This window comes from Anser brachyrhynchus (genome assembly GCF_964034855.1).
Source record: "Anser brachyrhynchus genome assembly, chromosome: Z".
NCBI classification, from domain to species: domain Eukaryota; kingdom Metazoa; phylum Chordata; class Aves; order Anseriformes; family Anatidae; genus Anser; species Anser brachyrhynchus.
In genome coordinates, this window is record NC_137697.1 from 69,889,186 (window position 1) to 69,917,181 (window position 27,996).

The 27,996-nt window shown below is 40.6% G+C and overlaps 1 protein-coding gene and 1 long non-coding RNA gene across 10 annotated transcripts in view; one reads left to right on the forward strand and one right to left on the reverse strand.

Annotated features, from left to right (window-relative positions):
* The window catches only part of PALM2AKAP2 (PALM2 and AKAP2 fusion), a 257,742-nt gene that overhangs the window by 119,629 nt on the left and 110,117 nt on the right, over positions 1–27,996 (reverse strand). For 3 of the 9 annotated variants that reach the window (XM_080573326.1, XM_080573327.1, XM_080573321.1), the window contains exons 6-7: positions 25,651–25,752; positions 20,116–20,820 (exon numbers count right to left, since the gene is read on the reverse strand). The exons of 3 other annotated variants lie outside the window; for them this stretch is intronic. In XM_080573326.1, coding sequence (XP_080429452.1) covers positions 20,116–20,820; positions 25,651–25,752 — 807 coding nt within the window. The remainder of the gene's footprint in view (positions 1–20,115; positions 20,821–25,650; positions 25,753–27,996) is intronic. 3 more of the 9 variants (XM_080573329.1, XM_080573331.1, XM_080573328.1) reach the window with 1 other exon arrangement.
* LOC308185373 lies at positions 4,340–18,479 on the forward strand. Its single transcript, XR_013943334.1, has 2 exons — positions 4,340–9,074; positions 16,169–18,479. It is a non-coding gene; the product is annotated as an uncharacterized lncRNA (long non-coding RNA).

A 27,996-nucleotide genomic window follows, 5' to 3' on the forward strand; every position in this document is an offset into this window, starting at 1 on the left:
CAGAAGGTTTCAGAAAATAGAGAAGGAAAAGAAAAAAGAAACAACAAAAGAAGACAACGTTTTTGTTCCTGTGTTTTTCTGCCCTCCACAAAAACGTGAAGTCAGAGTGCTGCTTGTACAAGGAAGCAGAAAAGATGTCTCTCTAATGTGGTCACGCTTCTGCTGTGCAATACTACAGCATTTCTCTTCTATCCCATATCAATCCGCTAACACAAAGACAGCCATAAAGCTATAGCAGGTAATCTTTCTTTGGCTCTGTGTGAGCAAACTCCACAACACAGCCCAAGCTATAAAAACAACAAGAACTTGCCTGCATACACAGCAGCTCCCAATGCCAGCGATGTAGACTGATGGGGCAACAGATGTTTTCCAGACCCTGGGGTTGGTTGCTGGACCATTGCCAGACTGAGGGGAAGTCCTTGTACATGCAGGAGGTTTTGGGACATTAGTTGTCCCCACCTTGGGAGCAGAAAGGTTTTACTGGAGCCCCCTGCATCTGAGGAGCAGAGCTCCCTGCCTGGGAATGTTTGGGGAACAGTGAAGAGACACATCAGCCTTGGAAAATATTTGTTTCTGAGGAATTGGTTGGGCTCCGACATTGCAGGCAGACACTTCATTTCCTTCCACCTCAGTTCCTCATTTTATATGTAATAGTAATATCAGTTCCCTACCCTAATGGGATGCTGTGACATTTCATTACATGAAAGTCTGTGAAGTGCTCAGATACAGCAGCATTTGGGGCTGGGTGAAAACATCATTATCAATGCTATACCCATACTCTGGGTACAGGAGCTTATAAAGGCGACATCACAAGGATGGCTTTTATGTGGTATAACTGCACGGTCTGTTAGTTTACTTCAGAAATACACCAAAACCAGCCTCGGTCAGAGTCATTTCAGGTGCTCAACCCAGCAGCACCCACTTGGGATGTCCTAGTATGCTTGTCTCTGGAGGCTGGTACCTGCTATCTTTGTACACTATGCTGATAATCTTTGGGTATTCTGGAGAGAAAAAATGGAGCAATTTTATTGCTTTCTTATAAGTTTTTATTACTATTATTATTAGTATCTTTATTTATTTATTTATTTTTTTAAAAGACAAACTATATTGTAGGACCACTAGAGTTTAGTCCAGTTCATTTTCCTTCTGATTCTAAGGAAAAATTTAGAAAGAAATTTAGAAAAAAGATATTTTAGTGTAAATATTTAGGAGTGATTTGAAGTGTGTTTTAAAATACTCTTACTCCTATTCTGCAGAACTGTGATAAGGCAGTAACTCCTATGGTGAGAAGCCATATACACTTAAATACTAACTTTGCCTTGTCTTAAAATACACACTAAATATTAAGATATACAGCTTTGTCTTTCGTATTTTAGAAAAGTGTCTTTCATACTTCAGATATTGAAGACCAATTCCATTCAGTTCACTTATTGCCTGGAATTAATGAGGATAAATGAGGAATTAATCAGGACAAATACCTAGGTTGGTTGGTAATTTAGCAAAATAACTCACCAAGTCTGTTGCACAGGCACAGATGCTCTAATGCGAGATGCTAGCACTTGGGCATTAACTGTATTAAGTTGTCATTGACATAGTTATGATTCTTGAGTCTAGCTTTACAGTACATCAGTTGCTCAGTCAAGGCTTGTATGTGTAAACATACTGGCTTCACTACTTTGCCTAAAACCAAAAATAGTCTCCTGGAACCACATATTATTCCAAATGTGGTCATCTTCATGATCCTGGTAGTTTTTGATTAATCAATTTCTGGGAACAGTTCTGATGTCCTTATTTACCCCATAACCTCCTCCTTCTCTTGAATCACTTATTCCAGCAGCACTACCTAATGCATTAGCCCCTTATTCCCCATCCATTTTGCTAGTTGCCAGTCGTGTATATCTGAAGCTCTATATATCTTGCAGCACAAGGTATCGTTGATACATTCCTTTATGGTACTGTACAAATGACAATTTTGATTCTAATAGAAATGAAAGAGGAACACTAAATGAAGAGGAACTTATATTAAGCCACACAGCTCTCCTGGTAATACGAACTAATCCAAATGTCACCTTAATGTTCCTTTAGACAATTTGCCTGTTCAAAATCTTCAGCAATTTTGCTCACACTTCTGGGCGTGCACAGATGTAACTGCAAAACCTTGAAGGTGGGTCAACAAATTGCACAGGCAAAAGTCTGTGTAGGCAGAGATATAGGAAGTAAACAAATGCCAAGTAAAGTTTTCCATGTATCTTCAGTAGACTATCCCTTATGGCTACGCTGGAAGTTGTTGTTGTTGTTATTATTATTATTATTATTATTATTATTATTATTATTATTATTATTATAAAGATTTGATTCCCAGGCTGAGGTCTCAGATCTCTTTACTAGGAGAAAGGAATATACTACACTATCTGTATGTATAGAATTAGGAGTGTTTTTTTTTTTTTTTTTTTTTTTAAGTGGGGAAACTTTACAAGATATTCTGAACTTTATAGCAGTAGAATAGACATTTAAAATTAACTTTTCTCCATGGAAAACAGGTATTTTTTAATACTAGTATACTGATTTAAATTTATGGTTTATGTAGTGTAGTACATCATTCCATGTAGACAGCTCCTTAGCTTGTGAATTTTTTAGCATCCAGGCCTGCAAAGATTTGCACACACAGATTTATTTTACATCCCGGTCCCAAGAAACCAGTAACAAGACTCCCATTGACTGCAGTGGAGCCAGAACTCCAACTGCTGCTTCCAGGGAGGGTAATACTGCACAGCTGAACCTTTACCAGATTTTATCAGATACTGGGTCTGAGGCCAGCATTTTGATATGGGTTATCATATCTTTTCCACATTTGTCTTATCCTTGCCACTTTCTGGGATACTTGTGATATACTGACAACAAGAAAGAGAGGTTCTTGTCTCAGGGAGCTTCAGATTAGGTAGATCTGAAAAACTCAAAGACAAATATTGACAGAAGGGGTGACTGTTGAGTATTAAACCCAAATATTTTTCCGTAAACTCAAGTCTGCATTTGTTGTGTCAGGAAAGGGGGGTTGTCTGCACACATATGAAAACACACAAATGTAGACACACATGCACACAAGTAAGAATTACTATTTGTGGCTATAAGGCTTCTGCCCAGTGCTGAGTCCAGCATAAAGCTAATGAAGTTTTTGATTGAAGCCTGCAAGACAAAAATGACAAGGTCTTGGGCTGATCCTGCCCCAACAATTATTAGTTTTAAACCCAGACAGAAAATGGTAGGGAAGTTACACATCTGGAGACCTGAATGCCATCATTTTTATTCTGGCTGAAGCTGACCTTTTGTCTTTAGGTCTGTGGATTTGTCTAGATCAGTTTTGGGTATTCTGTGTTTGAAGTTAATGCTATGGAGATGTTCCGCGTTTGTCTACAGATTTGGTTAATAGCAGGTATGATGTGGATCTGATCCTCTGTCTAGCACAGCCCTGCATGAACAATTTGGATGGGTCCACACCAAACCACAGGTACTGGCTCACCTGTTTTCTGGGGAAGCCTGGACGAGGTTCAGCTCCAAATCATATAGTGTCCCTCATCATTCTCCAAAATCCATGCCTTGCCTAACACTGAAGGCTGGGTCTGGCTTGGTTCCTGACCTTTGTGGCCTATGCTCCTCTCTACTCTGAATTACAGGGACAGCACATCTGTGTTTGGGCTGTGATAGTTCCAACCTAGGAAAAGCTTGTTATAGGCTGCAGTAAAGAGAAAGAAAAAGTAAATAAAAACAAGCTTTGGAGCATGTTTCCCAGGTTTACTTTTGCCTGCTGATTTTTTGCTTATTGCAGACTAGATTTTGTATCGGTTGCTTTCAGGAAAGGAAGACCCTGATTTGTAAATGGGATGAGACTTCCCTGAGGGATACCTGCCAGGCCTGACCCCATAATCAGCATCAGTGCTGCAAAAAGTTGGCTTTTTGTCCACCTGTAATTTATTGTGCTCCTTGCTGCTGTGGGCACACCTAAACCAAGCTGCTAATCAATGCTCCCAGCTGTGCAAGTAAATGACCTCGGCAGTTAATGCCAATCATCCATTCTCATGTTTCCCAAATAAATCAAGAAGAGAAATATCCTGTTGATTCTCTGTCACCTGCAGAGAGGAGAAAATCTACAGTTATGACTGAAGTGCCCCTCTTTCCTTCCCTCACAGGACTCCTTTCCACTTGTAGGTCCAGCTTCTCCTTGCCTGACTTGTCTTCAACTTGGTGGAGCTGGGAATGTCGGTCGTGCCTTGTGTGATTAGGCACAAGTCTATCTTTACTACCTCCACTGCCAGAGCCAGAATGGGAATGTAAGTGTGTTGAGTTACAAAAAATTCACCCAATTTACAGCCTGTTTTGGGGAGTACTGATACACTTGGTATACACAGAATATGAATTTTGTGCCCTGCTTGTGCCAGGTCCAGTTTTCTAACCTATCTTCTTTATATGACAAATCAGCACGTGGGTCTTGAATTATCTTGCAGTGGTGTTAAGACTCACAGCGACACATGTACTTATGTGGACAGAGAGGGTTGACTTGCCTTCACAAAAGCACGTAGATTTTATCCTAACAGAGGATTTCTCCTTAAGGACAAAACGAATTGAATTGAGATAGCAACTCTGTTTCAGTAACTCTGTTGTATTCAGTATTAATTACTCATACCAGAACAGGCAGAAGCCACTAGAACTGCTTTACTGGAGACAGCTGTTATAACACAAACTAGTGCTCACACTGCTATCATAAGATGCACAGTATCTCCAACTAAAAAACAAGAAAGGCAGATAAATTGAGGGAAATAGCTCAGGTGATGTGTCTAAAGAATGAAGCAGTGTCTCTAAGCAGTGTACAAATTTGAAGAGCTTCTCTCTTTAAGGCCGTGTCTTTTTCTGTAGAAAGTATTTCTCTGATTGCTTGTCACCTCTGAGCGCTCTCTGGAGGGCTAGGGCATCTTGCAAGGCATTTTTTCACTGAGCACAAACATCTTATTTTCTTGCCTGTACCTTGCCTCCAGTCTCTTGACTTGAATTTACCTTACTTTATGCAGTGGAAGTGAGAAAGGGAAGGTTTGTTTTGGGTTTAGACCTTGTTATCTTGAGAACATTTTTCCTATAGACTTCAGTATTGCCTAGGTTTTTTATGATATTGAAGGATGATTTGTGCCCAGGGGAGGATAAGCCCAGTGGTAACAACTGTTCCCCATCAGCTGTTTGCTCCTGAGGACATTTAGCATCAGCTAAAGAGGGTGGTAGTCTTGATTATGCATAGATCAAAAACTTCTTTTCTGGTGGTAGCATCAAATTGGATGAGTTATCCACGCGGTACAGTGGGGCTCAGAGGGGTGTCATGCAAAAATAAATGCATAGGGCTGAAGGGAAAGAGGCATCATGCAGGAGGGGTGGGGAAGTCAGAGAGCTGGGCACGCTGAGCAGAGGAAGGCGCATCACCCAGCTCTGACAACATGCAGCTGTTGCCCAAGGCCAGCTCTTCTCTATCACACACAGTTGACTTGAAATTGTAGTGTCAGCCCTCCAGCCCTCAGTGAGGAGTGCTGTACTGGCTGGAGCCAAATGAATTTTCCCCTTGAATCCAAACAGCAAAGTTTTGTTTTTAAAAAAAACAAAAAAAGAAACAAACAAAAACTCTGAGAGAATGAATTTGGGTTGAAATCCACTAACAATTTGGGATGAAGAAAAGTTGGAGGGAATATTCAGATAATATCAACACATTCCTAAAGTATTACAAATGAAATATTGGCTTTTTTTTTTTTGAAGTGCCTCCAACACGACAGTTTTGATTGAAACTTCTGAATTTGAAAAAAAAAAAGAAAAGAAAAGAAACGGCTTTGTTTTTGAACAACTAATCAACTCAGAAAGTTTCACAGAAAGTTTCAGTTTGGGTTAAGCACGGCAGAATTCCCTGCTTTGTTTTTTTGATTGTTTATTTTCACCAGTGAATCAGAACTATTTGCCTTGCTCCAATGCTGCCAATATTCTCAGGCTTCTCCAGATGAAAGAGCACACAGTAATAATTTTTTGTCTCCTTCCCTGCCCAGCATTATTATGGCTGCCCATGCTCCATAGGGACTATGCATGGTTGTCTTCCAAGCAAGTGTGGAGGGGCTAAGGAAGGTAGCTCTGCAAAACAGAGCTCTTGGAAAAGAAGCTCTTATATGAAAAGTAAAATAAAAAATAAGACCTTTACCACTGTAAGTAAAGCTAGATCAGCTTGTCTGAGGCACTTAACAACATTTCGCAATATTTCACTCCCTGCCTAATACTGATCTCCAAAAGGAGTTTGCTTTAGAGGATGGCTCATCTGTGAAACTCTTCTGTTGTACCCATCTAGGGCTTTCTGAAGGATGTTCAATAAAATGGGATGATATGGGCAGATCCAGTGAAGTACATGTGACTATTCATACTACTGAATTTAAGCATATGTCTGGCTCTTTTCTATTAGGGCAAATGTCCTTCCTGGGCATTCAAAGACTAGACCTCAATGTTGTAAGCAGATCTGATATTTGAAGTTCTGCCCAGATCATGGCCCTTCCTGAAGGGAAGACCTTGCTTGTGTGCCTATTCTTTTCCTTATATGAGACAAGGCAATCACACAGTAAATGCTGCCAATGGCACTTAATGCACTTCTCCAGGGTAAGCTGGGAGTACTTTCTTTGGTATGCAGATCACAGCCTGTGCTCTCCTCCTTACACTGGTTATGTACAGCCTGAAATCTTCCCAGCACCCAGGAACCCAGCCTTAAAACAGATACTGCATTAGAGGGGCTTTTTCAAATTAGTTTTGATACTGTTCTTTATTTCCAGCACTTTGTGGCAATCTCTGCCACAACTGAGTTCCCGCTCAGGCAAAGTGAGTTCACTGGTCTGGGTCAGGGCTTGGTGGCCCTGATCCTGAAAGCACATGTGGACTAGTTTGTAAGGAAGGGGCTTGGTGGCCCTGCCTGTGCTATTTGCACCTCTTAAACTGTGAAAGCTGTCTTTTTGCATAAGGCTGGACTTAATCCTTTTTGACCTATGGAGTATAGGTGGACCCGTCTGGATGCTGGATGAAAGAAAAGGGTTTCTATGCTTTTATTTCTTCTTTCCACTACAGATTTTAAATTCTCTGAACACTGTCTACATCTTTCAGCACGGATGTTTCCCTTGTAGGAGCTGTAATGAGTAAAGGGCATAGAGACAGGCAGGCTACAGCCTCCATGGTAGGTTTGTTTACATTTGGTGACTGTTTGGCACATTGCAGAGATAAATCCGTAAAGTAATCACAGCATTTCCAGCTCCACAAATTCTAAATCCTGACATATAAAATAAGTGAAGAATATAAGTGTGTGAGGTTTCAGCAGCTTCTTTGTCTGTCTGTCATTTATTTATTGCATTCAGTGCTGTTTAATAATCATGTCTGTAGTCTTTTAAATGACACAGAAAAGGAGACTCAGAGTATCACAGCTCTGCAGGGTTTGTTCATGCAGCTAGAACATGTACTTTGCAGATTTTCTTCTCAGCCAGGAAGCCCAGAAACTACAGTTTTTCTTATTTTTACTTGACTTCATGAGCTGGAGATTCAAAAATGACCCCCAAAATCATGAGGTCTGCAGCTCAAGTTGTACCAGTAAAAATGTGAATGACTTATCTCATGTTAAGGGCTGCTTACTTCCCAGGCTGGTGTAAATGGAAGCCATCTATCTTAGTTAACTCTCCTGATTTACTAACCCCTGACGACCTTCAGCTTCTGTAACAAGAAAACCAGACTGAAATAGCCACGGTGGTGAATTTCCAGATGTCAACTCCTTTCTCTGTGTGCAGTTCTGCATGTGTTTACTGCAGTTGGTACTTAACAGCTTCATCGCTTTGCCCATCTCCCTGGTAACTGAGCCATACCTAATGATATGAAGCTGCTGAAGTCAGTCAGCAGAAGGAAACATTTACGCCATCACACCAACAATTTCTCTGTGGACCCCTGTTTCTTTAATAATAAAAATGCTTCTATAGCTTAGTGTGGCATATTAAGAAGAAATGTCTAACCACACAACAAAAGCTGAGCAGCACAACAAAGTGTTGAAAAAAATGCCAGGGCTATGTAATCTCTACGTAGCATGCTCCAGTGAAATGTAAATGAACAAAGTCTTCTGATGTTATTAAAGAGTATCCTTCCACTTAAGCCTGAAGATGCTTAAGACCACAACATAATGCTGTCTAGAGGTAACCACACTGGCTAAACGCAGTACAGTCATTTCAGCACAGGGTTATGCTCAGTTGAATAGATAGCCTCTGTCTCAGCAAGGCTAATTAACTTAACCAACACACACCCCTCCCCTCAAAAACCTACCATATTGCTCCCAGTGCTGGAGCAGACTCATCTATAGCTGGAGGGAATCTGTAGCCAGTGATGCATTATACACTATGGAAATACTCAAAAAGCTGAACTGGTTTGTCATGTCTGAGGAGGTGACCCATTTTTCAGTTCCTTTCTACTGGGTATGAGCCCTTTTTATCCTCCTCCACCTGTTCCTCTCCCTTTGTTCTCCCATCTACAAGCAACCAAACATGCTACTGCTAAAACCTCTTTTTTTTTTTTTTTCTTTTTTCCTAAATCATGGCAAATCTGTCATTTCCAGCAAATGCCTGACTGCTGTGAAGGGCCAGTTTTGATTGCAACATAACCCATGTTTTGTGGTTTGGCAGTGCTGTTGTAAGCAGATTCTCTCCAAGAACTGTACAGCAAGAGGACATTTTGGGGTGTTGTATACACAATGTATGCTCCATACTCTTGCAGCCTTGTGGCAGACACTAACAGACTTATCACTGAAGCACTATGTGTCTAAATATCCTAAACTGCAGTTGTAAAACTGAGATCATAAAATCTGGGCCCAGGGAGGTAGCTAGGTGTCTGCTTTTCCTGTCAAAATCCAGAGGTTTGTGTTGTTTCTACATACCTTTGTAGATGTGGAGAAGACGGACTTTTTGGGAGGTTATGCTGAGCCCTGTGGAGCAGCAGCAGTTGGAAAGGATTTTTCCTAAGACCTGGACCAGTACCATCACTGCTGCTCAGTAAGTCCAGAGAGTTCACTTACACTGGGAGGAACTGCTGCTTATAAACGACAGGAGCCTATTTCATTTATTTCTAAGACAGTTGAGTGTCTAGTTTTGCAGGCCAGTGTCTGTGCAACAACACACCTGTTCCTTCCACCTGATTTGGAGTGACCCAATATCTCCCTCTGCCCCCTGATAATACCCCCTATTCCCTTTTGGGCTGTGTGCTGGGAAGTTCACTCTTCCAAGTCTGATACAGCAAACCCTGCTTTTATTCATTCCTCTCCTTCCTAATCAATCTCAGCTGGGAAGGTGCTTACCATCACTTAGACACTTTTGATGAAGAAACAGGTAGTTTTTCTACCACAAGTAAAAATGCATGGTCACTTAACATTTTTCAGTGCTGTGCCATATCCAGTTCTGTAAACTCCTCTAGGCAACAGACTAGGTTTCCACCACAGCCAGTTACAAAGGATTCGTATGTGAATGCACACAGCACAATGGGCGTCTGAGCAGACCTTCTGTGGCAGATGGGGAAAGTGAATGGCAGTCTTGGGCAGCAAAAATTGTTATTAATTTCTGCTACCTTTTCATTATTCATTCTTATAGCTGATAGCCTTAGAAGTTTCTTTCTGTAACCTTAAAAACATTGTGCAGTGTGAAGCACAAAGTGTTGCTGAGTCAGTATGAGTTTTGAGGAGTTCAGAACATGTTGTGAGGGTCCCACAAGAAACTAAAGGGACATCTGAAAATGAGGTACTCCATTTCCATGCCCAGACAGACTAATGAAAGACATTGAGTGCTAAACTTTCAGAGTATGCCCCTATCTTCCTTCCACTACTAGGATACAGAACTATTAAAATAAAAGGAAAAAGAATAAAAAAAAAATGAGAGGGCTGTCCTCCTACGTGCTGAATCTACCTTTACTGCATGAAGTCATTGACATCCAGGGAACCCTCCAGAAGAGTTTCAGGGAGTACCACACTCTCTCACCAGCTGCTAAGCATTTCCTTTCTTCCTACATGCTATGATGGTGGAAAAAGGGGAAAACATCAAACTACCATTTTTTTTTCTCATGGTTTAAAAAGAGAAAGTACATGTAAATATTTTGATTCCAAAACTTTAGTGAGAACAACAATATCAAATGTTGTCCCGTCTGTTTTCATTGTTTCCTTGGCTGACTTGCTTTTGTGCAGAGAAGGAGTTGCAAGCTAAAAGCCTTCCCATGGCCATTCAGTTAAATGAGGCAGGATGAAAACTAATAGTACAGCACGGAGCATGGCAAGCACCAGCAAATGAAATGTATACCTGACATGTCCAAGCGTCTGCATTCAAACTAGTACCCCATGACAACAGATCTGTCATTGCACCCCCTTCACATGGGCACCTCTGCTAGCTGAGGGTGATAATCCTTCCTCTGGACATGTTAACACACCCTCTGAACTAGGAAGGTCTTTGCAAAACCAGAGACATTTAAACAGCGTAGCTGTAGTGATCACTTCTCTCAGCCTGATCAATTTTCTAGTCCTCTGATGGCACAAACACACCAGTTCTCCAGACATTCACAGAGCATTCTAGGACAGACAAGTAATATTTTCTCTTACTCAAAGGCAAGCAGGAAAAAGATCTTGAAGCCTCGCCTTCTGTAAAACTTTCAGGACTAGATTATAAAGCAGCAAAGCAGGGCACCGGGCCACTTTCCCTTGTGTACTACTAAGCAGCACAGCATAGCAAAGGCTCAGATATATGCGTTCACATACATTTATTTGGATGGATATAGGGTGAAAGAAGCAGAGGTACTTACATAGCAATGTACTTACGAAGCAATGGGTAATTTGTGGTGAGTTTCTTAAATGGATGAGTCTAGGCTGAATTTTTTATTTATGAGACAGATGCTTACAATGCTTGCCTGTGTTATCCATCCTATCACTGTTCTAAGCTTAGGTAAATATATTATCTTGGGAAAAAAACAACAAATATATATGTATTTTTTCTTCCTACAAGTCAGACTACGTCAAGCTTCTTTCAGTCGTGAAATACCGAGGACACTTTCTGCAAAAAGCCTGAGAGAAAACTGCATATCGTTTATTTTGAAAGTAGTTAAATTCTTTCGTGATTATATCTGGGGACTTGTATATATGGTATGGAATACTTCCCTCAGTTGGGAAATAAGCTGACCTGGGACATATTGCCTTGCTGATCAAATCCCAGACTTTATTTTCTGCAAACGTGAAAAGGTGCCGTGTGATCCTAGAGCAACAGGGTCCACAGCATGCCTGGCAAACTACCACATAAGAAGGAAAGGGAAAGGAGAAATGAGACAGTAACAGGTATGACGAGTTAATATGTGTTGAAGCATTTAAGAGAAGTGACAGTCGGATCAGCAGGGCACAGCAGTGGAGGAAAGAAAAAATATCAAACTGTGGAGTTAGTAGTTTATTTCTTTTAGTGAGGAAGGCTGCTCCACTGTGGCATGTCCTTGAGATCACAGAGCATCTTGAAGAGTGGTAGTTAGACAGAAACACAGTAAAAAGACACAAAGGTAGGCGCAGTGAAAAGGCAGATTTATTTACTAGTAATACTGTACAGAGAAAAAAAAGAGAGAAGCCACAGTTACAGCATGGCTGTTGCTGGCAGTGTTCTTGTTTTATTTATTTTTGATTTTTTGTACTCTTTTTTTTTTTTAATCTGAAGAAAAAACATAACAGTCAAAAAAGTACACTTCAGGTTACAAAGTACAGCAGCTATCCCCAGCAATTCTAATCCAGTGTTAGCACAGCAGTTTTTCCCCAACAAAATGGGTTTTTATATATACATTAGCTCACAAAGAAAGTGGGAGACAAAAGCTTAAAAAAAATCTCAACCACAACCTACATTCACCATAAAAGCTGCATTTTACACAACATTTTCTTGGACCCCTGTAAAGAGTCATTCTTTGTCTATGGATTGAACATGGACAGGAGGGGCAGGAAACCTTCAGAAATGTTTTCTTTTGCCTTCATCCTGACCTGCTCTTGCTTGGCTACGTTTGCTGTACACAGATTCAGTGGCCACTGGAAATGCAAAAAACTTTGAAATCAATTTATCTCCTCTATCTGCCCCTAAGTGGTGCCTATATCCATGCTTGCAAAATACAGGGACAAAACTTGAGCTCATCTTCAGTTAAGCACCTTAATCATAGGTGTGGGCTGATCTTAACATATCCTCAAAGCTATCCCCTAACCAGCACAGTGCTTAAGTATGTGTTACACTTCAAGCAAGTGCTTAAGGTCAGTGGAGCTTAAGCGCTGTGCCCAGCTTGGATTTTATGTGGTTGCACAGAACCCTCTTTGTTTTTGAGTTAGCCTCTCTGACCACCACATTGACTTGGAGGGATACCAGGAGCTTCTTGGCAGCTACTTTTACTGAGAATGCCTTTGCATGCTGGATCAGTCTGTGGGGAAGTTCATGTTTTCTCCTGGCTCCTTTAGCCTGCTGGTAGCAACCTGACAATTAGGGGGTGGCTTGCCTTCTTCTCCCCTAAGTGGCTTCTGGGTGCACTTGGGCATATCTATCTCATACTGACTTTGAGTACTTAAAGCATTCCCAATGTAATTGGAAGAAAGACAATGTCTACCTAAACAGCAAGGATTTAGTGGAACCCTCTGTTTGGGCAATCCAGGGGATGCCAAATGAACAGACAAAGAGTGCTCCTCTGGTATCAAATTTGTCCTGTGAATCTAGGAAAATGCAGGAAGAAGTCCAAACACTGAGGACAGGATACTGTCATTTCTTTTAGCTTGGTTAAAACTCAAGTCTCTCTTTTCTTCCCCGTTTTTGCTTATTGGATATCACAAAAAGTGAAGCAGAGAGAGGGGAAAAAAAAGGAGCAACTGAGCAATGGTGTCCAGAATGAGAGCAAGTACAGAGACAGGGGACAGGCAGAGTCCGGAGCAGAGGAGTGCAAAGGGAAAAATTTGGAGGAAAAACTCACACTGCTTCTTTTACATCGTGTTATTTTGTAATTTGAAATTCACCCCCACCCTCTTCAGGGCACTGGGGGTTTTGCAAGTGCCCAGAGGACATTTATCCACTTTCAAGCACAGTCAGCCAGGAGATGATGTCCTAAACTCCTCTCTGCAGAAAAGTGCACCAGTTTCACAACACCATTAAAAAAAAGAAAAAAATCTATCTAATTAAAGGAACGAGAAGACACAGTTAAAGCAGCATAAGTCTTGCTTGTAGCAATATCATTTAAAGACCAGACCCTATAAGCATTCGTTCATGTGCTTAAATTTCACTTATCTGGGTCATCCTATTAAACTAAATAGGGCAGCTTGGGTGCTTTATTTTATGCTCATGGGCAAGTCTTTAGGTTTAACAGACCTACTGAAAAGGTATTCAAGATCGGGTCTAAGTCAGTAACTCACAATGTAAGTTATGAATGTACAAATATATGCATACTGGTGGACTTGAATTACTTAGGTCACTTTATTTATTTATTTATTTTTCTAAGGTAGTTTAAGCCTTTAAAAAGTCTAAATCCTCTTTGAGAAAAATGTGGGAAAAAATTAGAGGAAGGTTTTCAATTCAATAACTGCAAAAAAGCTCCAGATAAGAGAAGCTTTTGCAAACTGGGGGAAGAGGATCAGAATTTTTCAAAAATTTGCCCTTAAGAAAAGTGGCCTAGTCTTAATTCATTGAGCAGCCTAGCTTGAACCATCACAGGAAAAAAACTTTATATATTTTGCAAGACTTTTTGAACCCATGAGGAAAAAAGCTCAGTTTTGTAATGCTTTTGATTTTAAACACAAGTGGGATATTTTTTAAGACCTTCATGCACCCTTGTCACTATTTACAAGCTAAGTTATTATTATATGTTTATATTACAAGTTGGATTTATATTCTTTTTGGACTAAATGACAATCCATTCATATTCTAAACATAATAAATTCAGCCATTTTATACAATTTATTTGTTTACATACAAAAATTACAGTCCACCTTTTTGTTGGATGTTGTCGTAGCCTGCAACCTCTGATTAAGCTCAGAACTAAAGTTTACTCTTGCTGCCCAGAAGGCTCATGAAACATAATCTGAGCAAATCCTAAACTTTCTAACAGACAGAGAAAACTGGTTGAAACTGAGTTTAAAAAAATAGGATGCCACATTTCAGCCTGTGGGAATATCCACTACTTTGTCTAAATTATTTTGTTACTCTTTCCAGTGGCACTATCTCTTGTATTTTGAAATCTCATGTTGGATAAAGTATGACAAAATGAAAAAAAATATATGTAATTCTCCCTTTTAGCCATACCTCTCTACTGAATGTAGGTAGTTATCACCTGCCACTATAGCATTCTAGATAAAGTTATTTGTCTAGCTATAGAAAGCATAGGTACATTATTTTTTTTAATTTTTATTTTTTAATAAATTTATTTCTTTAGCTGTGTTCATAGCAGGTATATTGGATTCTACTCTTGCAACGTTACTCTTTAAAAAGCGTTTTGATCCTACTTCCTGGAGAAAAATGTGGTTAGGTCTACAAAAGATCCCAAGAAGCTGGGCATTGTCATCAACGTATGAAAAAGTTCAAAGGCTCAATGTCACTGGTAGGATGATATTCAGAAACTCAAATCCCGATTTAGGATTTGTATCTCATTACAAAAATATTTATTCCTTAAAAAAATACACAAATGTAAAATACTACATATTCTATTATATCCCCACTTACTTTCCAAGTATGCCATTTGGATTTTGGACTAAATCAAAAGGTAGAATACCTTTTATTTCTCTAGCAACTCTGTATGCTATCTTTCTGCTCCCATCGAGTTGTTGTATTTTTAATTTTAAGCATGAAGAACTAGTAGTGAAATTAGAAAGTCTGGGGACTGATATAATAGCTGTCAGGAAAGTCCCACTTAATATTTTCTCATGAATACTACTACCATGGTAGCAATACTGACTCAGAACCTGATCCTACCAGATGCTCAGCACCATTTTATTTCGTGTTTTTCTTAGCAGAAGTAGCAATACTCAAGAGTTGGCCTCTAGGTTTAGACCACCCTGGGCAAATTCAGCAGTGCATAAAATTGGTACAGGTACACAAATAACACCCAAACTACACTCTGTATTAAGCATTCATGCCCTGATCTTGCAGACATCTACACACATTCCTCCTGTGAGTAGTTCTGTTGGCTGAAATAGATCTACACACAGTAGAATTAGGCATATGCATTTTTGTTTCCAGGACTGAGGTCTTTTATTGCACCAGTAGAGGTATGCTCCATGGAGAAGGGCTTGTGCACACTTCTCTTGTGGGGATTGAAAGATAATGTTGTGTTTATACAGCTTTGGAATACAGCCTGCACTTTTTGGAAAAAAAAAAAAAAAGGAAAGAAAGATGCAAAAAGAAGAAGGAAACCCAAGAGTGCTAAGGCAAACTGTCAAATGACACATCATACCTACTTGTCATTCATTTAGATAACATCACAAAGGCAGACCAGAGGAGTTCTGTAAACATATACCATACAGTACATCAGCCACAGGAAAGTAAAAAAAGAAAATAACCCTGTAATTCTTTTCTTTCTGTATTGATATTATTGTAATTGAAAGAGATTGCCTAGCCACTAATCATAATGCTGTGTTTTCTGATTTGTATTTTTCTTCTGTTAAAAAAAAAAGGAAAAAAAAAACAAGAAAGAAAGAAAGTTAAATGCAGTGGTTTGCAAAAGAAACAGTCCCTGAATGTAAATGAGGGACAACATGGAAAGTGGGTTCATAAAAACTTAGAAAATACAAAATATAAAAAATTTTCATAGGTTACTTTTTCCCAGTCTTGGAAAAGATACACTGAAAAGAGTTTTCTTGTTTTCTTACAAAAGTTAAGGCGAGCAGTTTGTTGTGGCAAAATGTTATCACTGAACCAGTTTCTGACTCTACTTTTTTGTATCCCCTCATTCTGAAATTGAAAATGTACATGTGATGGCATAAGTTAAACAGACAGGGAGTTTTCTCCAAAATAAATAAATAAATAAATAAAAAACTCCCATAGTGATCCTTACAAAATCTCTCTCTGCTTGACTGTAGAGCAGACCTTTTCCTTTGTGTCTGATTGTGCATTTATTTCCACAGGCAGCTTCCTATCTGAGGGCAAAGGGAAAACTTACCCCTTCCGAAGCCCAGAGAAGTCCTGGAAACCAGTTTACATTCATAAGCCTGTGCTAACACGTTTTAATTCCTATGCATCTTGGCTGCAGTCTAGTTAGTAGCTAATATAGACAAGCCAATGTCCGGGCAAGGCTGTTGCACTTGTGGAGGAGGAAGATTGGAATAAGCATGTTTCAGGCAAGGTAGCTAAAGCTATCTGAGTTCAGACTGATTTGCTTTTGTTTTGTGTTTTTTCTGACCTCAGACATGGAACTACCTTTGACCAATAAAGACAAACCCTTTGCAGACACCTTTAGTGTTTTTTTTTTTTTTTTTTGGATCTATCAGGGCCTGTTAACCATGGAGTTCATATGAACACATGAAAAAACAATGGCCTTCCTAGGCACTCAATGTTAGCTACAAGTACTGAGCAGTAGGTATTTGGCAGGTTTAAGGTTTAAGGCTTGTGCTCTACTTCTAACCACTGAAGGGCCACTTCTGAACTCTTACATGCCACCGGCTCCCCACCACATTGTGCCTCAAACGGTGCACTGGTCTCAGACGCACTCCGGCCCCAGTCTCAGCAAACATCTCCCAAAGCTGGCCACTAAGGGAGTCATCCCCAAAATGCTGAGCCTGTGGTAAGCCAGAAGATCATCTGACAGGGGAGTATGTGGGTGAAGAGACATATGGACAGACCGGATTAGGAGCAGTACCAGAGAATATCCAGAGTCAAGATGACACTCCAAGAGTACCAGCCAGAGGGCTTTGGGAAACACGTCTGTAGGGCAAGGAGTGATAGGGGAAAAAGATTGGGATGGGAAGAGATGGGGAGGCCAGGGTGGCCGTGAAGGCAGGAACACACACAGAGAAGGAAGGACTGGCCGGACCAGGAGAAGAGAAGCAGAAGATGTGTTTTTGAGGTGAGCTGAGTAGGCCCCAGAGTGAGAGAACTACTGCAAAGCATGCCTGTGGGCTGCCCGCTGGCTGCTGAGTGGGCTAAGCCCAGATCCAGTGGCTTTCATGGTGCAGGAACAAGGTGGAAATGGTTTTACCATCCCACCTGTTTGTGTCACAAAGCCCTTGCAGTGCTTTGGAGTCCTAAACATGCCCTGTCAAAGCCTCGGCTATCTCTCCATCACACAGTGTCTGGAGTGAACTAGGCTATGGAGAGGTGACTACAGCTGTGTGGGTTAAGTGCTCCTCAGCTGAGCAGTGGTGGCATCGCCTAGCTTCTTGGAAATGGACAAAAAGCCCTGAAATGCTTCTGGCTGGTGTTGGTGATGGTGCCAGGGTCTGGGCTACCACGGCCAAGATGATGAGTGGTGATGTGGTGAGCCAGGAGATCTCAGCCCCCAGGGGTCACCTCCCCACACCTTGGCATGCTGAGCATGAGGACAACCTCATGAGGCCAAGCTGAGTACAACAGCGTTGAAAGCTCATGGCCTTGGTTTAAGAAATGTTGAGATTTGTAACTATTTAACATTTCTGGAAAACAAAACAAAACAAAAAACCACTCACACCAAAAAAATAACTGATACAGAGGCTGCTCATTTCCAATATAGTTTTCAACAAACAGCCACCAGACATAATTGTGACAACATAGGACCTTGCAGCCATTCCCGTCTGTGATAAAACTGTTAACCACAAAAGCCTGAGTCAAGTGATGATTTGCAGAGTTTATGTTGGTGAGTTTGGCCCTCCTGTCATCCAAAAGCCCCAAAGGAGGCTGAGGGAACATGCAGAAGTCTATTATGCATGAAACCAGGCCACTGCAGCAGATACAGAAGCCAGCATAATTTCTGCAGGTGTCAGATGGATGTGGCTGTCTTTTCCTAATTGCCAATTGCTTTACTATTATTATTATTTTTTTCTGTCACCTGGGCAGTGGTGTAAAGTTATGTTGACCAGCTCCATATTGACAGCAAAGTGATCTAACACAGAACTACTTTTTGCATTTTTTTGTGTCTGTTTTTAGCGTGCCTCATATTACCACTTTCATGAACAAGTGTCTCTTCTTACTGGCACAGAAAGAAAAGAGTACAGAGCAAGAACTCTGTTTAATCAGATGCTCTGAACTAACTATTAATGCAGTAAAAGCACCATCCAAGAAAGAACAGAAATATTGTAGGAAACACCTCAGAATGAAAAGAGGCTTTTTGTTGTTTTCTTTCTTTCTTTCTCTTTTTTTTTCTCTTTCTTTTTTTCTTTCTTTTTTTTCTTTTTTTTTCTTTTTATTTTTTATGCATTTTTTCAGTTGCTGTTATTAATTTTTAAAGTCTGATAGTTTCAAAGACACTTCAAATAATCCTCAGTATTTTTAACACTACCAGAAAATACAAATCCTGATTTTTAATCTCACTTCTGTAGTTACAAATCCAGACTAACTCCACTAGAGTAAGTGGAGATGCACTTAAGCAAAACTGATGTGAGACAAGAATCAGGCTCATAATATCTTGCCATGAAAAAGCTGGCTGCTTTTTCATTATAGTTAAAAGAATCAATGGACCAAGAAATAAAGAAATATCTACTGATTTTGGATGCCTTTGCCTTTTTACATTTTCACTTTGAGATGTTTTTAAAAGGCCTGGTTTTCAGAGGGCAGGTGAAGAAAAATTTGCTGGAAATCAGGCCTCTCTGAGGTGTCCCACACCGGGAAACGAAGCATCCAAAACCACCAGCAGTTTACATGTTAACAGTGAGGCTATAGGGTCTTCTCCTCGAACAGCTGCTTAAACAAAACTCCAGTGGGCCTCCATGGGAGTTTTGCCTGGGTAAGCACAGCAGGATCAGACCCATCACCTGTCAGTGCTTCAGTGCACTGGAGGTACACTCTCTGAGAAATAATATTTTCCTAAGAACTGCAAAATAAAAATCTGGCCCTGCCCCCATTTCCAGCACTGAGAATTTCATCACTGAATTCTGTGGGAGCAAGGTCAGACTGAGAGAGAAGATCATTTATATTCTAAGGAAATAGTAAGCAATATCTCTCATCTACTGGAGTTCAGCAGGAAAACTTCATGTATAAACATTGGCAGAGTTACTGAAAGGCAAGTAATTAGATCAGTGACTCCATTTCTGTTGGTGTGACAGCTGCATCTTTTCATGTCAAGTTAATTTCAACTGTAATTTAGGGAGATGAAATACACATACAATACTGTAATCTGGAAGATTTATATAAGGCAAAATCATCATTCATACATTTCCTAGAAAGAATAATTAAAGTCCACTTTTGGTATCACCAATAAGCAGAAATGGCTGATGGATTTTTTTGACACTGCAAACTAAAATAAAAAGTTGCTATAAAATGAAACTATGAAAACTTTTCAGGAAGGACTTATCTGAGTTTTAGCAAATTAAAACAGTAAAATGATCTAAGCCTTCCCCTGAGAAATAAAAAATAGGATCTATAAAATAATGTTTAAATGTGACTTTTATCTTAAAAAAGGGAAGCAACATTTTTTTAAGGCTCTCATATCTGGCTGCTGTGAAATTCAAACTCCCACAAAATCCTAGGAATCTGATTGAGCCTGCCAGATATCTAAAGAAAATGTAAAAAGTGTTTTCATTATATATATATAATATATATATAAAAATCAAATAAATATGAAAACATTTGTTCCATTTCCCATTTATCTCTCACTCTGCAATATTAAGGAAAAAAATAAAATAAAATATAATCCCCAACCTCTCCCCAAACCCCAAAGAGTACATCTGATGGGAAAATAACCATGTGTTCCTCTTCCTGAAGAACTAGAAATCAAAGCAACCCAACTGCAAGGCAATGGAGGCATTCACTTCCAGTTCACAGTATTGCAGCTAGAAGTACATTGAGGTCTAGGTAAGTGACGGAGCAGGAGCTGCCCGGAGCGGGGAAGGAGGAGGTGTTCACATGACAATACAGCATTGACAGCGCTTTTTCTTTTGTGTACCTGGGGCAGCTTCCAAGGGCAGGCTCTCTTCCTTCCCCTCGGGAGAGGAGGGCTCTGTCGTGTCTGACAGGGGCCTGCCAGAGACCAGCTCAGCAGCGTTCCCATCCATGGTGGAGACGTCCGTCACAGTCTTCTCACGCAATGACTTCTCGTCGTCTTCGTCGATCAGGACTAGCTCTGCTTTGATGGTTTCATCATAGCCTAGCACTTTCTTCGTTTCCTCTTCGTCGTCAATGTTCTGGTAGCCCATAAATATCATTGTCACTGGCTGATCTGCGCTGGCCTCTGGAACGTCGCCACCGCAGGGTTTGTCTTGGGGCTGAGGGTTCACGGCGTGCCCTTTGCTGGGTTTGTGTACCATTTCCAGCTTTGCCTCCTTGAAGAGCATTTGCTCCTTCATATGGCTAAGGTTTCCATCGGCTACCGCATTTCTGTCTGACACAGTCATTGTTTCAAACCCTCCTTTTACAATTGATTGTCCAGCTTTTTGCATAAGTTCATCTACGTCCTTTGAGCTTAATTTATGTACTCCATTTTCTACCACTGTGCCACCAGAGTGAACCTCATAGACTACCTTGGTACCATCATCATAGACTTTGAATCCTCTTTGATGGGCCTCATCTGGGCCAATAGGTGAAGCAGAGACAATCTTGGTCTCTCCTGTCTGTTTGTCTTTCTCCACATTAATTTCCATGGTGCACAAAGCTTGAATGAAAACAAGAGAGGAAGTGCATGTTACAACAAAAAAAGCCAGTGAATGGTTAATTGCCAAACAGACAAAGAAAACTATGGTGCCCCTTTTCCTACCACCTGCTTCTAAAGGGTCAAGTGTGCTACGTTAGAAGTGGGATGCAACACTGTGGACAGAGGTCGTTATTACTTTACAGCTCTTTATGCAGCTGGAGGCTAGGCATACCTGTGACAAACGGGAGATAATCTTCCATCTTACGCTACGTGGAACTGTCTGTAATCAATTAGGAGCACCAAGAGCACGTGGGTTAGGTGTACTTTAGGCAAAGGGAGGTGACAGCATGCAGGTTGCCCTCAATCTTTCCATTCTGAGCTTGGTTCAAAATTAAAAGAGAAACTTCTACAGCAACCTCTCTATTCTCGTCCTTTCCTATCATCAAACCGCCAGTTAGCTGGAAACAAGTTTTGTTTGATGCAAGTAACACCCAGACTGGTTTATTATCAACGCTTGATCTTGTTTAACTCTTCCATCCGTAGCATTCAAAACATATTAGAGAGGTGGAGAAGCACTGTTTACCCTTGTTCTACAGTTGGGAAAACAAAATCACACAGGAATGGGATTATTTTTCCCGTAGATTCGTGGCAGGTCAGGTCTCAGATTCCACACCAAGGCATCGACAGTGACCTCTGCTTGCAGGTTAAGAGAATGTATAAAATGACCATGAAGTGCTCCCTCCCTTTTTTGAATGAGACCCTATGCATCATTTCCAAAGGGGGAAGTTGAAGAAATTAACCAATTTTCAAAGCATCATCAAACAATGAGTAAAAACACACATGTGAGGGATGCTGTTTTAGAATGGCAAAGAAACTTTTATAGCAGTTAAGAAGGACGCAGCAACAAGACAAAAATAGTTGAGACCACACAATAGTAATAATCTTCATTGCTCTAGCCCCCATTTTGAGATATAATGGCATCTCACTGGACAGCTTTTCAAAGAAAATTGTACAAAGGTCTCACAGATTTTCCAGAAGGGTTGATCTGTTTAAACATTCCTGGAATACAGATGAAGACATTTTGGTTTTTGGACAAACATCCACAGACACTTAATTACAAACTACCACAAGCAATGACACATTTGTGAAACTTTCGGTGACCACTTCCGCCAATGAACCTCAAAGGTATAACTATGATTTGTCTTACCTGGGGACACCAGAAACTGATGTCTTAGCTTTTTTCCTGCTTTTTTTTTTTTTTTTTTTCAAGTGAGTACAGAATATCACGGCCCCAAGAGTCAATGTAGCTTGGTATGTTTGTATTTAAAACAGAATTAATTAAAAAAAATACTTTTATAATATATTCCTTCAGTCTTATTCTTCACACACAGTAGATTTTATTTTTTTGTATTCTTAAAATATGAAGTCTTCCATCAGTGTTAGGCAGTTAATCATGTGGTATAACATGAATGCCACCGTAAGTCTAGACAGAAAATTCAGGTATTGCTGAGTGGGTGTACACTGGCTCCTATGCAATGGTCTCCTCTGTGCCCCAGGAGTGCAGTTTGGTAGGCAGACCAGACAAGGGTGGGTATTGTTGTCTATGTGCTGTGTGTGTATGCTTAGACCTTGGTGTCCAGGCAGGGCTGGTTAGATCAAGTGCAACACCACACAAATATCTGCAAGGGGCCAGAGGATGGAGGTGCTGGTGGGTGAATGAGCATTGCTACTGCCAAGAGGGAGGTACTGCTGAGGTCTGGAGTAGGCTGCAGGAGCAGGGATCTTGCCTAGTTCATTGCAAGTTAAGGGAATGTCCTTAAGGACTGTGATTACTACTAGTCTGGGAGACTTATGGACTAGTTTGTCCATAGCTGTCATGTCTTTGAGTATAGACACCCATTTTCACAACCAAGTAGGGATATCAAATTTCTTATCTCTCTGTCTGTGCTGGCATTATCATGCGTGGGTGCCCCACAGCAACTCCAGTGACCAGGAGAAGGCTGAAAGGGTGCTGGGCTGAACCACATGGAGCTGGATGCTGACCTCCTGGGTGTCTGCCCCATGATGTGATGCTTTGACTCTGCTTCCTCTCACAGGGCTTATTGCAGAGCTTGAAAATGTGGTCACTGCCCCAACAGTGCCAACTTCTCTGTTGGGATAATCTAGCTGCTCGTGTTAGCCCAGAAGACATGGTCTCCCTAATCCTGGGTTATCGGACGTGAACCCAAGGCAGCGTTGCATTCACAGCAGGACCACACCATGAGGCAGCTCACAGAGCATTGGGTCACTTCCTTGGGACTGTCCCTGCCCAAGATCTGGTGGACAAGTATCCCTCAAGTCTCACGCAAATAACTCTGCCATGAAACCTTTAATCCAGGTAAAGTGGGAATGAAATAAAAAAGACATAGGTGCTACCCCCAACAATATTGAATTTTATTAACTTGGACATCAGAGTTCATTACTGGAACTCTTCCTGGGGTGAGTGATCTCTGAATATCACTTGGCCTTGCCAGGGCTTCTCAGTCACATATTGTACAAGGACTTTGGACACCAAGGACATAAAAATAAGGGTGGCTAGCCTATGGTGTAGATGTTAAAACTGGCACACTGGCAGGTTTTTGAGAGGCAACCAGCCAAATTGAAGCAAAGCAGAGCTGGGAGGAAGCACCAGCCTGCCCAGGAGATCACCTGTAATAAGCAGAAATTCCTGACTTGTGCTGAGCAGCAGAGCCCCACAGAGATGGCACTGCCAGCCCTCCAGCTGGCAGCATCCTCAGCTCCTCTGGAGTTCCTGTGCTTCCCCTTCTCTTTGGAAAACAAAAATACTATCTGGGGCATGACTTTGAAAGACTCCTAGACTCTTCAGATAAAGGCTGCTGATTTTCCTGTGAGATACTGTTGAATGCCACATTTTTGTACATATTTTTGCACATTTTTGATGAACTAATTTTGTTCAGCAGTGTGCAGTAGAAAATGCACTTATGGGCCTGAATTCAGAAGCAGACAGGGGAAATTTGATATTTACATCATATGGATTTGGCCATATTTAAGAAAAGTTGCAAGATACATATTTTTATATGTAAAAAACAGCACCCAAGCTATTAGAAAGACTTTGGTCAACAAGTTCCATCACTGCTTGGAAGACTCTCTGCTAATAACTAATCTGATTTAGAAAGTTAACAAGTTTGGTTATATCCTTTTGTATTTGATGTTTGCCTAATTTGCTTAAGAATTTGCCACTGATAACATTTTCATTTCTTCTGTCATGATTTTGCAACAGTGTTTTTGGATATTGACATAACACGTACTTTATGACCTGCCCCAGGGATCACATTAAAGCTCCTTGTGCTAATAAATGCACAAATATATCTGAGTATCTTAGAAAGCTGTTCACTAATGAAACACATTGCCATGGGAGAAATGAATAACAGAACCTTGCTTATCTGCTGGTATGCATAATGTTGGTTCTCTGCAGGAAAACCTAGATGTTCGGCTTGTCCAAGTAGCTGAAAATTGAACTAATGTTGATTTCTAAAATGTCTTTATTTAAGCAGAGCTTATTTACTACAAAATAGGCTCTATTAATACAGTACAAAACTATCTGACAATAGGGTTGAAACTGAAAGCAGTAGTTGAAGATGACAGCCTGTATTCATGGCTACAAGTCCTCTGTACAAGCTTTAATTACAGTGTAACATGATGCAGTGCTTCATGACAAAAAGATCCCAATGTGCATTGGAAAGAATCTGGCTTCTGCTTGTTATGTGTTGTAAATACTGAGATTCAGAGGCTATTTTTCTTTGTTTGTTTGTTTGTTTGTCAGTTTAATCTCAATAGTCTTTAAATTTGTATTAAGATGGATGCTTGTAGTCTTCCCTTGAGTACATGTGCTAGTGCCTTCTCATTAAGCTATTGATCACACAAGACACTCTTACCAAGGAATACCTGAACAAGGCTTGTGGGTCATCCAAGAATGAAGGAAATGATTGTTCTCTGGGTGTTGACAAAATGGCATAAAACACACAGCGAAGAACTTGCTTTTCGGACAGATCAGGGCAAACACTGGTGGAAGGGAAGCTTTTGGAATGGTTTGCAACAGGTCCTCTGAACAAAATTACATATCCTCTAGTGGTATACACTGTCTTAGCTGCAGAAACTCCTTTGCTGTGCTTATTAACCCATTCTTCAAGACAGTCACCTTTTATTCTCAGTCCCTGGCACATCTCTTAAGTAGCCACCAGCTAGTTGGTGTTGAGATAGGGAATAGATTGTTTAGAAAAGAAGGATCTTGAAAATAAGAAACACATGCAGCTTTTAACAATCACATTGTCACATTTAGGACACATAAGCAATGTGGAAAATAGGTATTAGAAAGCTCTCTCTATGGCTCCAAGCACAAAATAGGTCATCATAATTCTCCCCAGCCTTTTCCCCGAGAAGAAAGAATGGCATACAAAGCAGTATCAAATGACTTAAAGGTTTGAAGCATGAATGGAGACTTGTGAGTACCTGTATGTCTTGATGGGAATTGCTTGGGTACAATGGGGGAGGTAAAACCTTGGCCGAGATACCATGTATTTGTATCAGCAGAGATGGAAGGAACTGAATGTTTCCATGAAAAAAAAAAAAAAGACACCTTTCCTATGCTACTTGTATGTAGCTCAAATATATATTTTCTTGCTAGTACTCTTTGCTCTTCAGAAAACCTTGACTTATTTACAACATACAAATCAAATGGCATTTCCTAGCATTTAAATGATATCTTGACTCCAGACTAATTAAGGCAACATAACAAAAAAGAGTTCATGGCTACTGGATTGGTATCATAATACTTTGCTCCTTGAGACTTACCAGCTACTCTGCTTGCTCCGTCCCGCCCAGGAACTGGCTCTGCTGTTCGTGAATAGAGGGTTGGGAGTTCAGGGATCTGGGAGTAAATGTAATTTACTGCATCTGGTGTCAGAGAACAGGAAACAGTTAGATTTGTGCTACGAGCCCCAGTGGCTTCATTGCTTAGACAGCAGAGCGTTAAGTTGTCAGCCCTGACAATAGTCGCTGGAGCTTTGTACTAGATAATTGGATCAAAGCAAACAAAGTGCAAAGTCACTGTCGTGTGATTGGTGTTCAATAGACTAGCTGAGGTAGGAGGGAATGGGTCCAGATGACTCAAACCTTGTGTCAGTTGAACACATAAAATTATTTGTCAGGAGGTTCTGGATTTATCAAGTCTGTGACCTTTAAATGTGGGAAATGTTGGGGGATAGAGGGAGAAGACAAGGAATAAACCTAGCGTGATACCTAGAATAAATGACATTTCAAATAGACATATAAAAGCCTAAAAATGCTAGCTTTGGCTGAGAGGGATGAAAGGCCAGCTCTGTTTGTTTCCCATATTATGGAACTGACATTTGGCTTTTTGTTGTTAAAGCTAAAATACAGGTAATAATGAAATCAAATATAGATACTGCCTATAGCATAGGGTGCCTGTTGTGAACTTGAGTAGTTATTAAGTTCCTGCCAGTTCTTTAGTGCAGCTGTTCATTAACAGAGCTCAAACTAGTATAGAATTAGCTTAAAGGTCTGACTTGCTTATGGTTGTTTAGCACAAGCTAAATATGTTCTTTAGGAAAGCCATTGAAGAAGTTTTATAAATATTTACTGGCAGATGTTTTATGGCTGGTATAAATATAACTTGATGGTACATATCATTCCATTAAGACTCAGTGGCTACATTAAAAGAGGAGCTCAGAGGAGAGATGTGCAAATAACTGACCAAGAAACAGAGAAAAAAGAAAAAAAAAATCACATTGTTTCCTATCAACAAGAAATGTTTTCAGTTTTGTATGGAAAAGGTGAAATTTCTGTTCAAACATAATGTCCTATCCTGTCTAAAAGAGAATGCTTGTTTTCCTCCAAGGCTACTTTGCAGGTACATTTTAGAATAAAGCTGTCATACTCTTGATATGACCTGGTCCATGTGGAAGGGTAGGAGGCAGAATCTGCTCTCCTCAGTGTCCCTTGTTGCTCTAAGCAGGTGAGATAATGGAGATCAGTGCAGCCTGAGAGAGTGAAATGGTGAAGGGAGAGAGAAAACAAATTGCCATGTTGGTCGCTGCTTTACTGCATCTGGTAAAGGGAGACGCTCTTGTGATGCTCCCAGTGGGCTAACATTCATCCCAGAAAACAAACGCAAAAAACACTAAAACAAAAACAAAACAAAAACAAACACTGCACCTGGATACACTCTTAGCAAAGGCAGGATGTGTCACCTCTAATCTCCAAACCTGCTCTTTTGACAGGAAAATTGAGCCTGCTACTAGAAAAATGGTTTTACTGCCCTAAGAGCCTGCAGTGGCCATTGATGTGCCATGGTGTGGTAGGCTGGTAATCACAGTCCTGCAGAAGACACTCCACTGCTGGAGCTGGAGTTCATGTGAAGAAAGCCCGTGAAGAAAGCCCCTCATAGGAAGACTCCTCTCCCTCCCTCTGTGTACTTTCTGCATCAGAGGAGAATGACAGAGAGGCACAGTGTAAATGCATTCAGGAAAGCTAGGAAGTTATTGTAAAAGTTCAACTTCTAACAGATGAATTTCAAAAACCTCAGCCAGGGAAATATTGTTTTATTTCATACTTCACTGGGCAAATGGCAGTCCTGGCAAATGAGCTTTTATATTTTTAATGCATAGTGTTTCCTCAAAGTTTTTTATTTTTAGCATCAGAGCCTGCGAGAAATAATTGTTTAGGACACAGCTGACTGAGCAGTGGTCAATAACAGCTGCTTTCTTTTGCAGGATTTCTTGCCTCTGATGAGAAATTGGTACAATGCTCGTTGTTGTTATTCTGGGAAATATCACCAGCAAATGAGCAGGCCATTATTGAAAACTGAAGTAATTTCTCAGAAGTAAGAAGTGGGAACTGTTTCTGGGCCAGAATAAGAAGGCACTTTGTATTCTGGAAATGGCAGAAATTTAGTAATTATTCACCCAGTCGAGTGTGCTGTTGGAACAGTACTTTCAGCACATAGTCATCCAGTGACTTGAGAGACAGACCTGTCTGTCCACACGTGGGTGTAATCAATACAGACATGTGCTGCTTCACTAATCAGCCTGACTGCTTTTGCTAACTGTGGGCATACGTAGGCACAGCCAGGGTGCTGTTCTCATCCCAGGGCAATGCAGCAGGCAAAATTCATTGCAA